This window comes from Bufo bufo, chromosome 6 (assembly GCF_905171765.1).
Source record: "Bufo bufo chromosome 6, aBufBuf1.1, whole genome shotgun sequence".
Lineage (NCBI taxonomy): Eukaryota > Metazoa > Chordata > Amphibia > Anura > Bufonidae > Bufo > Bufo bufo.
This window is the reverse complement of record NC_053394.1, coordinates 277,401,261-277,414,773: the sequence shown is the minus strand read 5'-3', so window position 1 is coordinate 277,414,773 and position 13,513 is coordinate 277,401,261. Positions and strand designations below refer to the sequence as shown.

The window sequence follows — 13,513 nt, the reverse complement described above, 5'->3', positions numbered from 1 at the left end:
TCCCCAGCAACAACACAGAACGGTGAAACCAAAGGGGCTGTCAATCACGTGCAGTCAGTCTCCTCGATCTTCTAGCCCCTGTCACAGGCGGGACTGTGACAGCTGCCACAGCTATGTTCCAATGGAGTGCCTGCCTGTGAACATGCTTATAGACTTCAATGCAAATGCAGTAGAATCTGTGAGAGTAGCGATCTGATGATCAAATGTTCAAGTTCCCTTGGGGAACTTTTAAAAAGTGTAGAAAAAAAAGTTTTAAAAAAAATTAAAAATAAATAAAACAAATACAGGGAGTGCAGAATTATTAGGCAAGTTGTATTTTTGAGGATTAATTTTATTATTGAACAACAACCATGTTCTCAATGAACCCAAAAAACTCATTAATATCAAAGCTGAATATTTTTGGAAGTAGTTTTTAGTTTGTTTTTAGTTTTAGCTATTTTAGGGGGATATCTGTGTGTGCAGGTGACTATTACTGTGCATAATTATTAGGCAACTTAACAAAAAACAAATATATACCCATTTCAATTATTTATTTTTACCAGTGAAACCAATATAACATCTCAACATTCACAAATATACATTTCTGACATTCAAAAACAAAACAAAAACAAATCAGTGACCAATATAGCCACCTTTCTTTGCAAGGACACTCAAAAGCCTGCCATCCATGGATTCTGTCAGTGTTTTGATCTGTTCACCATCAACATTGCGTGCAGCAGCAACCACAGCCTCCCAGACACTGTTCAGAGAGGTGTACTGTTTTCCCTCCTTGTAAATCTCACATTTGATGATGGACCACAGGTTCTCAATGGGGTTCAGATCAGGTGAACAAGGAGGCCATGTCATTAGATTTTCTTCTTTTATACCCTTTCTTGCCAGCCACGCTGTGGAGTACTTGGACGCGTGTGATGGAGCATTGTCCTGCATGAAAATCATGTTTTTCTTGAAGGATGCAGACTTCTTCCTGTACCACTGCTTGAAGAAGGTGTCTTCCAGAAACTGGCAGTAGGACTGGGAGTTGAGCTTGACTCCATCCTCAACCCGAAAAGGCCCCACAAGCTCATCTTTGATGATACCAGCCCAAACCAGTACTCCACCTCCACCTTGCTGGCGTCTGAGTCGGACTGGAGCTCTCTGCCCTTTACCAATCCAGCCACGGGCCCATCCATCTGGCCCATCAAGACTCACTCTCATTTCATCAGTCCATAAAACCTTAGAAAAATCAGTCTTGAGATATTTCTTGGCCCAGTCTTGACGTTTCAGCTTGTGTGTCTTGTTCAGTGGTGGTCGTCTTTCAGCCTTTCTTACCTTGGCCATGTCTCTGAGTATTGCACACCTTGTGCTTTTGGGCACTCCAGTGATGTTGCAGCTCTGAAATATGGCCAAACTGGTGGCAAGTGGCATCTTGGCAGCTGCACGCTTGACTTTTCTCAGTTCATGGGCAGTTATTTTGCGCCTTGGTTTTTCCACACGCTTCTTGCGACCCTGTTGACTATTTTAACCACCTCCGGACCGCCTAACGCAGGATCGCGTTCCGGAGGTGGCAGCGCTGCGCACAGTCACGCATATACGCGTCATCTCGCGAGACGCGAGATTTCCTGTGAACGCGCGCACACAGGCGCGCGCGCTCACAGGAACGGAAGGTAAGAGAGTTGATCTCCAGCCTGCCAGCGGCGATCGTTCGCTGGCAGGCTGGAGATGTGTTTTTTTTAACCCCTAACAGGTATATTAGACGCTGTTTTGATAACAGCGTCTAATATACCTGCTACCTGGTCCTCTGGTGGTCCCCTTTGTTTGGATCGACCACCAGAGGACACAGGTAGCTCAGTAAAGTAGCACCAAGCACCACTACACTACACTACACCCCCCCCCCATCACTTATTAACCCCTTATTAGCCCCTGATCACCCCTAATCACCCCTGATCACCCCATATAGACTCCCTGATCACCCCCCTGTCATTGATTACCCCCCTGTCATTGATCAACCCCCTGTAAAGCTCCATTCAGACGTCCGCATGATTTTTACGGATCCACTGATAGATGGATCGGATCCGCAAAACGCATCCGGACGTCTGAATGAAGCCTTACAGGGGCATGATCAATGACTGTGGTGATCACCCCATATAGACTCCCTGATCACCCCCCTGTCATTGATTACCCCCCTGTAAAGCTCCATTCAGATGTCCGCATGATTTTTACGGATGCACTGATACATGGATCGGATCCGCAAAACGCATCCGGTCGTCTGAATGAAGCCTTACAGGGGCATGATCAATGACTGTGGTGATCACCCCCCTGTCATTGATTACCCCCCTGTAAAGCTCCATTCAGATGTCCGCATGATTTTTACGGATGCACTGATAGATGGATCGGATCCGCAAAACGCATCCGGACGTCTGAATGAAGCCTTACAGGGGCATGATCAATGACTGTGGTGATCACCCCATATAGACTCCCTGATCACCCCCCTGTCATTGATTACCCCCCTGTCATTGATTACCCCCCTGTAAAGCTCCATTCAGATGTCCGCATGATTTTTACGGATGCACTGATAGATGGATCGGATCCGCAAAACGCATCCGGACGTCTGAATGAAGCCTTACAGGGGCATGATCAATGACTGTTGTGATCACCCCATATAGACTCCCTGATCACCCCCCTGTAAAGCTCCATTCAGATGTCCGCATGATTTTTACGGATGCACTGATACATGGATCGGATCCGCAAAACGCATCCGGTCGTCTGAATGAAGCCTTACAGGGGCATGATCAATGACTGTGGTGATCACCCCCCTGTCATTGATTACCCCCCTGTAAAGCTCCATTCAGATGTCCGCATGATTTTTACGGATGCACTGATAGATGGATCCGATCCGCAAAACGCATCCGGACGTCTGAATGAAGCCTTACAGGGGCATGATCAATGACTGTGGTGATCACCCCATATAGACTCCCTGATCACCCCCCTGTCATTGATCACCCCCCTGTCATTGATTACCCCCCTGTAAAGCTCCATTCAGATGTCCGCATGATTTTTACGGATGCACTGATAGATGGATCGGATCCGCAAAACGCATCCGGACGTCTGAATGAAGCCTTACAGGGGCATGATCAATGACTGTGGTGATCACCCCATATAGACTCCCTGATCACCCCCCTGTCATTGATCACCCCCCTGTCATTGATTACCCCCCTGTAAAGCTCCATTCAGATGTCCGCATGATTTTTACGGATGCACTGATAGATGGATCGGATCCGCAAAATGCATCCGGACGTCTGAATGAAGCCTTACACGGGCGTGATCAATGACTGTGGTTATCACCCCATATAGACTCCCTGATCATCCCCCTGTCATTGATCACCCCCCTGTCATTGATCACCCCCCTGTCATTGATCACCCCCCTGTCATTGATCACCCCCCTGTCATTGATCACCCCCCTGTCATTTATCACCCCCCTGTCATTTAGCACCCCTCTGTAAGGCTCCATTCAGATATTTTTTTGGCCCAAGTTAGCAGAATTTTTTTTTTTTTTTCTTACAAAGTCTCATATTCCACTAACTTGTGTCAAAAAATAAAATCTCACATGAACTCACCATACCCCTCACGGAATCCAAATGCGTAAAATTTTTTAGACATTTATATTCCAGACTTCTTCTCACGCTTTAGGGCCCCTAGAATGCCAGGGCAGTATAAATACCCCACATGTGACCCCATTTCGGAAAGAAGACACCCCCAGGTATTCCGTGAGGGGCATATTGAGTCCATGAAAGATTGAAATTTTTGTCCCAAGTTAGCGGAACGGGAGACTTTGTGAGAAAAAAATTAAAAATATCAATTTCCGCTAACTTGTGCCAAAAAAAAAAAATTTCTATGAACTCGCCATGCCCCTCATTGAATACCTTGGGGTGTCTTCTTTCCAAAATGGGGTCACATGTGGGGTATTTATACTGCCCTGGCATTCTAGGGGCCCCAAAGCGTGAGAAGAAGTCTGGTATCCAAATGTCTAAAAATGCCCTCCTAAAAGGAATTTGGGCACCTTTGCGCATCTAGGCTGCAAAAAAGTGTCACACATCTGGTATCGCCGTACTCAGGAGAAGTTGGGGAATGTGTTTTGGGGTGTCATTTTACATATACCCATGCTGGGTGAGAGAAATATCTTGGTCAAATGCCAACTTTGTATAAAAAAATGGGAAAAGTTGTCTTTTGCCAAGATATTTCTCTCACCCAGCATGGGTATATGTAAAATGACACCCCAAAACACATTCCCCAACTTCTCCTGAATACGGCGATACCACATGTGTGACACTTTTTTGCAGCCTAGGTGGGCAAAGGGGCCCATATTCCAAAGAGCACCTTTAGGATTTCACAGGTCATTTACCTACTTACCACACATTAGGGCCCCTGGAAAATGCCAGGGCAGTATAACTACCCCACAAGTGACCCCATTTTGGAAAGAAGACACCCCAAGGTATTCCGTGAGGGGCATGGCGAGTTCCTAGAATTTTTTATTTTTTGTCACAAGTTAGTGGAAAATGCTTATTTTTTTTTTTTTTTTTTTTTTTCATACAAAGTCTCATATTCCACTAACTTGTGACAAAAAATAAAAACTTCCATGAACTCACTTTGCCCATCAGCGAATACCTTGGGGTCTCTTCTTTCCAAAATGGGGTCACTTGTGGGGTAGTTATACTGCCCTGGCATTCTAGGGGCCCAAATGTGTGGTAAGGAGTTTGAAATCAAATTCTGTAAAAAATGACCTGTGAAATCCGAAAGGTGCTCTTTTGAATATGGGCCCCTTTGCCCACCTCGGCTGCAAAAAAGTGTCACACATCTGGTATCTCCGTAATCGGGAGAAGTTGGGGAATGTGTTTTGGGGTGTCATTTTACATATACCCATGCTGGGTGAGAGAAATATCTTGGCAAAAGACAACTTTTCCCATTTTTTTATACAAAGTTGGCATTTGACCAAGATATTTATCTCACCCAGCATGGGTATATGTAAAAAGACACCCCAAAACACATTCCTCAACTTCTCCTGAATACAGAGATACCAGATGTGTGACACTTTTTTGCAGCCTAGGTGGGCAAAGGGGCCCACATTCCAAAGAGCACCTTTCGGATTTCACAGGTCATTTACCTACTTACCACACATTTGGGCCCCTAGAATGCCAGGGCAGTATAACTACCCCACAAGTGACCCCATTTTGGAAAGAAGAGACCCCAAGGTATTCGCTGACGGGCATAGTGAGTTCATGGAAGTTTTTATTTTTTGTCACAAGTTTGTGGAATATGAGACTTTGTATGAAAAAAAAAAAAAAAAAAAAAATCATCATTTTCCACTAACTTGTGACAAAAAATAAAAATTTCTAGGAACTCGCCATGCCCCTCACGGAATACCTTGGGGTGTCTTCTTTCCAAAATGGGGTCACTTGTGGGGTAGTTATACTGCCCTGGTATTCTAGGGGCCCAAATGTGTGGTAAGGAGTTTGAAATCAAATTCAGGAAAAAATGAGGAGTGAAATCCGAAAGGTGCTCTTTGGAATATGGGCCCCTTTGCCCACCTAGGCTGCAAAAAAGTGTCACACATCTGGTATCCCCGTACTCAGGAGAAGTTGAGGAATGTGTTTTGGGGTGTCTTTTTACATATACCCATGCTGGGTGAGATAAATATCTTGGTCAAATGACAACTTTGTATAAAAAAATGGGAAAAGTTGTCTTTTGCCAAGATATTTCTCTCACCCAGCATGGGTATATATAAAATGACACCCCAAAACACATTCCCCACCTTCTCCTGAGTACGGAGATACCAGATGTGTGACACTTTTTTGCAGCCTAGGTGGGCAAAGGGGCCCATATTCCAAAGAGCACCTTTCGGATTTCACTGGTCATTTTTTACAGAATTTGATTTCAAACTCCTTACCACACATTTGGGCCCCTAGAATGCCAGGGCAGTATAACTACCCCACAAGTGACCCCATTTTGGAAAGAAGAGACCCCAAGGTATTCGCTGATGGGCATAGTGAGTTCATAGAAGTTTTTATTTTTTGTCACAAGTTAGTGGAATATGAGACTTTGTAAGGAAAAAAAAAAAAAATCATCATTTTCCGCTAACTTCTGACAAAAAATAAAAAGTTCTATGAACTCACTATGCCCATCAGCGAATACCTTAGGGTGTGTACTTTCAGAAATGGGGTCATTTGTGGGGTGTTTGTACTGTCTGGCCATTGTAGAACCTCAGGAAACATGACAGGTGCTCAGAAAGTCAGAGCTGCTTCAAAAAGCGGAAATTCACATTTTTGTACCATAGTTTGTAAACGCTATAACTTTTACCCAAACCATTTTTTTTTTACCCAAACATTTTTTTTTTATCAAAGACATGTAGAACTATAAATTTAGAGCAAAATTTCTATATGGATGTCGTTTTTTTTGCAAAATTTTACAACTGAAAGTGAAAAATGTCATTTTTTTGCAAAAAAATCGTTAAATTTCGATTAATAACAAAAAAAGTAAAAATGTCAGCAGCAATGAAATACCACCAAATGAAAGCTCTATTAGTGAGAAGAAAAGGAGGTAAAATTCATTTGGGTGGTAAGTTGCATGACCGAGCAATAAACGGTGAAAGTAGTGTAGGTCAGAAGTGTAAAAAGTGGCCTGGTCTTTCAGGGTGTTTAAGCACTGGGGGCTGAGGTGGTTAAATGAAACGCTTGATTGTTCGATGATCACGCTTCAGAAGCTTTGCAATTTTAAGAGTGCTGCATCCCTCTGCAAGATATCTCACTATTTTTGACTTTTCTGAGCCTGTCAAGTCCTTCTTTTGACCCATTTTTCCAAAGGAAAGGAAGTTGCCTAATAATTATGCACACCTAATATAGGATGTTGATGTCATTAGACCACACCCCTTCTCATTACAGAGATGCACATCACCTAATATGCTTAATTGTTAGTAGGCTTTCGAGCCTATACAGCTTGGAGTAAGACAACATGCATAAAGAGGATGATGTGGTCAAAATACTCATTTGCCTAATAATTCTGCACGCAGTGTATAAAAATTCAAATCACCCCCCTTTCTCCAAAATAAAAATAAATATACAATTAAAATGAACATAATAGGTATCACCATGTATGAAAATGCTCGTACTATCAAAATAAAAAAATGATTTATCCCACGTGGCGAATGGTGTAATGGAAAAAAACATCAAAATTGCCGATTCGCCATTTTTTATCACTTCACCTCCCCCAAAAAATGTAATGAAAAATTACCAAATAGTCATACACACTCCAAAATGGTATCAATAAAAACTACAGATCGTCCTACAAAATAGGTATTGGGGTCAGAATATGGCAATGCAAAGTTCCAAAATTTCCAAAGTTTTTTTTTTTTGTCAGCATTTAAATGCAAGAAAATCTGTATAAATTTGGTATCGTTGTAATCGTACTGACCCGGAGAATGAAGGTAACTGGAAATCTGTAAAAACAAAACCCATAATATTGTAGTGGAACAAATAGCGTTTTTTTTCCCCTAATTACACCCCATTTGGAACTTTTTCCAGCTTCCCGCTACATTGTATGCAACAGTATTGGGTGCCATTAGAAAGCAAAAAACCAGCCATCATATGGTTATGTCAGAAAGTTATGGCTCTAGGAAGGCAGGGAGTAAAAAATGAAGAAAAAAATAAATTAAAAAAATATGGAAAATGACCCGGTCCTAAAGGGGTTAAAGACCAAAGAGGGACACAGTTACTATATTTGTAATATACTGTAGATTTCTTATCAGCCATTTAATAAAGAGTAGAAGCTGACTGCAGTGTTCTGAGGTGAAATAGTAAAAATTAATTCCAAGACCCCCCCCCCATAATCACTACTTTATATTACAATAAATAATTGGGGTCATTTATCAAACTGGTGTAAATTTAGAACTGTAGCATTGGCTCAGTTGCCCATAGCAACCAATCAGGTTCCACCTTTCATTTTCACAGCTCCTTCGAAAAATGAAAGGTGGAATCTGAGTTTGATAAATGACCCCAAATATCTCCAAATCTGATCCTCTACAAAGTCTACATCCACAGATTCAGTGCTATATACTTCTGTCCGCTAGAGGGCGCTATTTCTTCGATCCGCTGGAGCGCAGTCCTGTTATTTCCGGCTGCTTAGTAGATTTCGCCCGCTTCCGTATCTATTCGGCGGTTTCCGGACACTGCCGCAGATTTTCGGCAATTTCCGTGGGATCTCGGCTGGGGCCGACTGCTTTCGGTTGTATTCGGCTATCTCCGGCGGCCTCCCCGGTAACGGTCGCTGTGAGTTTAAATGAGCCGGAGCCGCCCGACTGACGTCTTGAGAGCAGCCGATAGGGAGAGAGGTCCCGACAGCGGGAGAGAACGCGGGAGGCCGGAGAATGACGGTGCTGCAAGAACCCGTCCAGGTAACTGGCGGGCCTGGTGCTCCGAATACTACCCAGCCAGGCTTGAGGCCTAGTGATGGGCATAGGGAGGGAGCTGCTGACGGGCACCCTTCCAGTGATGGCAGGGGATGAGTGTGGACGTCTGCAGGCGAATTACCATATTACCGGGTGTGAGGGGGAGGGCTCTGAGCTCTGGGCCATGAGGGAGGCAGCCTGCAGTGTGTGACAGGAGGTCCACTGGTGGGCATGGAGCCCACATCTTCTCCCACCTCACCTGATGGTCGTGGTGGTAAAGTGACAGATTACTAAGGTTTTTACCACCAAAATCACCAGGTCCTGAATACCCCCCCCCCCCAATACTAGTGTCTCCTTCTCTGGGGGTGTCTGGCTTTGTGGCTTGTGCCATGTTAAGGGAGGCTTCTATGGTATGATAATGGGGGGCTGACCGATACCGTGTTACTGTGGGGAAGCCATTTTGTGGCTGGCATCTTGTTATGTGAGGGTCAGTCTGTGCCTTGAAATGTGGCGTTCCTTGACTGGCATCTGCGGTTGGCATTGTGTTATGGGAGTTGGTAATTACAGTTAGCTCTATGGAATGAGGTGGTCTCTGCATCACGGGGTCCTCTGCAGCTGGCGCCTTGTTACGGGGGGAGGGGACACCTCTGCAGCTGGCGCCTTGTTACGGGGGGAGGGGACACCTCTGCAGCTGGCGCCTTGTTACGGGGGGAGGGGACACCTCTGCAGCTGGCGCCTTGTTACGGGGGGAGGGGACACCTCTGCAGCTGGCGCCTTGTTACGGGGGGAGGGGACACCTCTGCAGCTGGCGCCTTGTTACGGGGGGAGGGGACACCTCTGCAGCTGGCGCCTTGTTACGGGGGGAGGGGACACCTCTGCAGCTGGCGCCTTGTTACGGGGGGAGGGGACACCTCTGCAGCTGGCGCCTTGTTACGGGGGGAGGGGACACCTCTGCAGCTGGCGCCTTGTTACGGGGGGAGGGGACACCTCTGCAGCTGGCGCCTTGTTGCAGGCTAGTCATATAGGGGAGATTTATAAAAACTGGTGTAAAGGAAAACTGTAATTGCCCATAGCAACCAATCAGATTCCACCTTTCATTTTTCAGAGCTTCTTCGAAAAAATAAAAGGTGGAATCTGATTGGTTGCTATGGGCACCTAAACCAGATTTATACCGTTTAAGGGCACAATTCCAAAAATATCTAGTAGTGAATTGCTTAAAGTGGTGTCCATTACTACCTAGCCCCAATCAGTGCAAGTTTGAAATCCATCCATGTGTCGTTCAGATTGCTGTGCCTTCTGTTCTCCTCTCATAGATGCATATAATACTAGGGATAGGGCAGAAAGGTAGAACGATTACCAGCCGATGAGAGGCTGACCTGCTTGGAGCACGCCATCCAGAAGAGTGTGCCCCACGGGCCGGAGGATCGGTAGAAGATCAGTGAAGGGAAAGAGACGACCTTCCCTCTGCTCGTATTGGGGCAGAAGATCGGTAAGTATGTACTTTTATTATTTTATTGGTAACAAATTTGTTACCTGTAAAACTACATACTTGCCGATCTTCTGCTGAAGTCTTGTTCTCCAATACGAGCAGCCAACTTGTGACTGTGCAACATAACACCTCATTCACACGTCAGTGTTTGGTCAGTGATTTCCATCAGTGTTTTTGAGCCAAAACCAGGTGCGGCTCTAAACGCAGAACAGGTGCAGAGCTTTCCATTATACCTTATGGTGGCTCCACATCTGGTTTTGGCTCACAATCACTGATGAAAATCCCTGACCAAACACTGATGTGTGAATGAGGCATAAGATTACAATTTCCCGCTAATTTATAGTAACGACTGTACAGTGAATGTTGTCGCAAGTTGACAGAACTTCCGATCACTGGAGTTCTGTGGGACCACATTGACTATCATTGTGTATGAATGCAGTTCAACATTTGCAGTCTTAAAGGGGTTGTTCACCTTCAGGGGACATTTCTCCCAGACACCCCTGTCGTGGTTAGACCTGAGAACGGAAGCATACATTCCTGCTTCCCACCGCTGGATTCCAGCTCCTGCTGACTTGCTCTGTTCTCCACGTGTCCACATCCTATCATATGGCAGCTGTAGCCAATGATTGACGTTGTATAGTGGCTGTGCTTGGTATCCTAGCTCGGCCCCATTCACTTGAATGGGGCTGAGCTACGTCCAGGCCACGTGACCGAAGAACGTGTTGTCGCTAGCCTAGGAAAGGCTACTGCTGGTGCCCCTGCCTTCTCGAACAGCTGATTGGCGGGGGTCCTAGATGTCAGACACCCACCGGTCATATACTGATGGCCTAAAGGTACTTTCACACTTGCGCCAGAGGATTCCGGCAGGCAGTTCAGTCACCTAAACTGCCTGCCGGATCCGTCGAAACGTATGTGCAAACTGATGGCATTTGTCAGACGGATCAGGATCCTGATCTGTATGACGAATGCATTGAAGTGCCGGATCCGTCTCTCTGGTGTCATCTAGAAAAACGGACCAGGCACTTATTTTTTTTTCACATTTTTTGCGGTCTGAGCATGCGCAGACCACAATGCCGGATCTGTTTTGCCGGAACACTCGGGGCCGGATCTGGCATTAATGCAGATCAGTGGGGAAAAATGCCGGATCCAGCATTCCGGCAAATTTTCCGGAATTTTGGACGGAGATAAAACTGCAGTATGCTGCGGTATTATCTCTGTCCTGAAAAGGCCTGAAGACATCCTGAACGGATTGCTCTCTATTCAGAATGCATGGGGATAAAACTGATCAGTTCTTTTCCGGTATTGAGCCCCTAGGACGGAACTCTGTGTCAGAAAAGAATAACGCTAGTGTGAAAGTACCCTAAGCCAGGGATGGCCAACCTGCGAGACTCCAGCTATTGTAAAACTACAATTCCCACTATGCCCTGCTGTAGGCTGTCAGCCATTTTCTCACAAAGTATTGACTCTAGCTGTGTGACTGGTACTTTCACTTTCACTTTGTGCCAGTCATCTAATAAACCTTATTTGTAAATTACTAAGGGGTCATAAATGCTAATTTAAGCCACATTCTTATCAGAAGTGCTTAGGAGGTCAGAGATAAGAAGCCATCAGCTGAGCTGCCTGAGGTACTGAGTGAAAATTCAGATCCTGCTACTAGATAAACTCAAGGCTGCACAAAGACAGTGGTTCAAAATTTTTTATAAATTTTTTTTGGACATTTCTAACTATTAATTTCAGTGTGCTCTACCTGATGAAAAAATTCATACTGACTCGCTTCCTGTCCCTCCATTATAGGTTTGAGACTCCCTTCACCGATCTTCCAGTTCCGTACTGCAAACCTCTTCATGGACAGAGTCACCTGCGCTGCAATGGCTAATCTCAGCAGTGACGTGTCCCCAAGCGGCACATCACTGCTGGGTCACGTGTCACTTGCAGGGTGGTGTTAAGGGTACTTTCGCAGTAGTGTTAAAGTTTTCCGGTATGGAGTTCCATCATAGGGGCTCAATACTGGGAAAAAAAACACTTCAGTTTTGTCCCCATTCATTGTCAATGGGGACAGAACTGAATGGAATGCTCCAAAATGCATTCCGTTCCGTTCTCATACCGGAGAGCAAACCGCAACATGTTGTATTTTGCTTTCCATCCTGGGAAAAAACGGGGACAGATCCGTTTTCTCTGCCACAATAGAAAACTGATCCGTCCTCCATTGACTTTCAATGGAGTTCATGACTGATCCGTCTTGGCAATGTTAAAGATAATACAACCGGATCCGTTCTGAACGGATGCAGGCGGTTGTATTATCAGTAACAGAAGCGTTTTTGCTGAACCCTGACGGATCCAGCGAATACGCTAGTGTGAAAGTAGCCTAAGCCAGAGTTCTAACTCTTAAGTCCTGCATTTTATCACACGTTATTGGCCATTCATAAATTGCCAATAATTATAAGTAGTACATTTCCTGTAGTAAATTGGTGAAGTCTGGCTTTTTCTCACCTCTCGTAAGTAGTCAGGCTAATTATGGTCCCTTTACACGTGATGATATTACAGCAGATTGTTGAGAAGGAAGTGATCCTTCCCGACAATCTGCTGATCGCTAGAGGAGAGGACCAGTGCATTTACATGCCGTGATCTCCTCCAGAGTATGGGAAGGAACGATCGAAAATGCCACCGCTCTTCTACATACAGACTTGTTTTTTACCGGCAGGAGATCGTGTTTACACGACATGATCTGCCACTGGAAACCGATCTTTTGTGCTGCACAAAAGATGCAATTACTAGATGAACGAGCGTTTAGCTCGTTTATTGGTTAATCAGCGGTGCATTTACACCGCCAGATCATCGCTAAGGTACATTACTAGTTAGCGCTGGTTAGCGATGATCTATTCAATTGTCTGCCTGTGTAAAGGGCCCTTTAGATAGAACCTAAGCCATATTTATTGCAATACTATTTATGAACAAATCCTTTTTAAATTCCCGGAAGTAAATATGCAATGTGCTATGCCTTTAACAACTGGAAATACTGTTATACACTTCATTGTAAGAAATCCACCAATTTGTCCTAGGCGAAAGTTAGAAAAGCTCTATATGTCTGTCCTGGAAATGTAGAGAATTGTGTGTAAATCTAAGTGGGAATAAAAGAAACCTGTAGAAAGTGCAGCTGCTCTATTCACTACTTGTCATAATTCACACATTTCACAGGTGCCCGCAGCCTGCCTCAGCTATGGAAAGAATCATGCTTACCTGCTATCCGCAGCTCGGCTCCTGTGTGCCTATCTTCTGGTCCATGGCTTGGCATGGGTATGGTCATCTGCTCCGCTGCAGCCAATGGTTTGATTCAGCGGTAAAGTGTCTATTGTGGATATGTCACTGCTGAAGCAGAGCAGATGATCATGACTGGAAGATAAACACAGGAGAGCCAGCATGCAGGACTGGAGTGTCGGGAGGCTGTGGGCTCCTGTGAAAAGTTACTTATTCCCAGACAACCCCTTTAGCGCTTTCTTCCTGTTCTATCTTGCAGTTCTGAGATGACTGCAGCCAGGCATGCCCAGTAGTGAACGTCCTCCTCTGGTCTTCACTACTGAGCATGTGCAGCACAGTTTCAGGCATTGTAACTA

The 13,513-nt window shown here is 45.0% G+C and overlaps 1 protein-coding gene across 1 annotated transcript in view; it reads left to right on the top strand.

Moving 5' to 3' along the window:
* Nucleotides 1–8,189: 8,189 nt before the first annotated feature.
* CDC27 (cell division cycle 27) overlaps nucleotides 8,190–13,513 on the top strand; it is a 54,272-nt gene continuing 48,948 nt past the window's right edge. Inside the window, exon 1 of the mRNA XM_040435092.1 lies at nucleotides 8,190–8,419. Within this exon, the coding sequence (XP_040291026.1) occupies nucleotides 8,393–8,419 (27 nt within the window). The 5' untranslated portion in view covers nucleotides 8,190–8,392. The remainder of the gene's footprint in view (nucleotides 8,420–13,513) is intronic.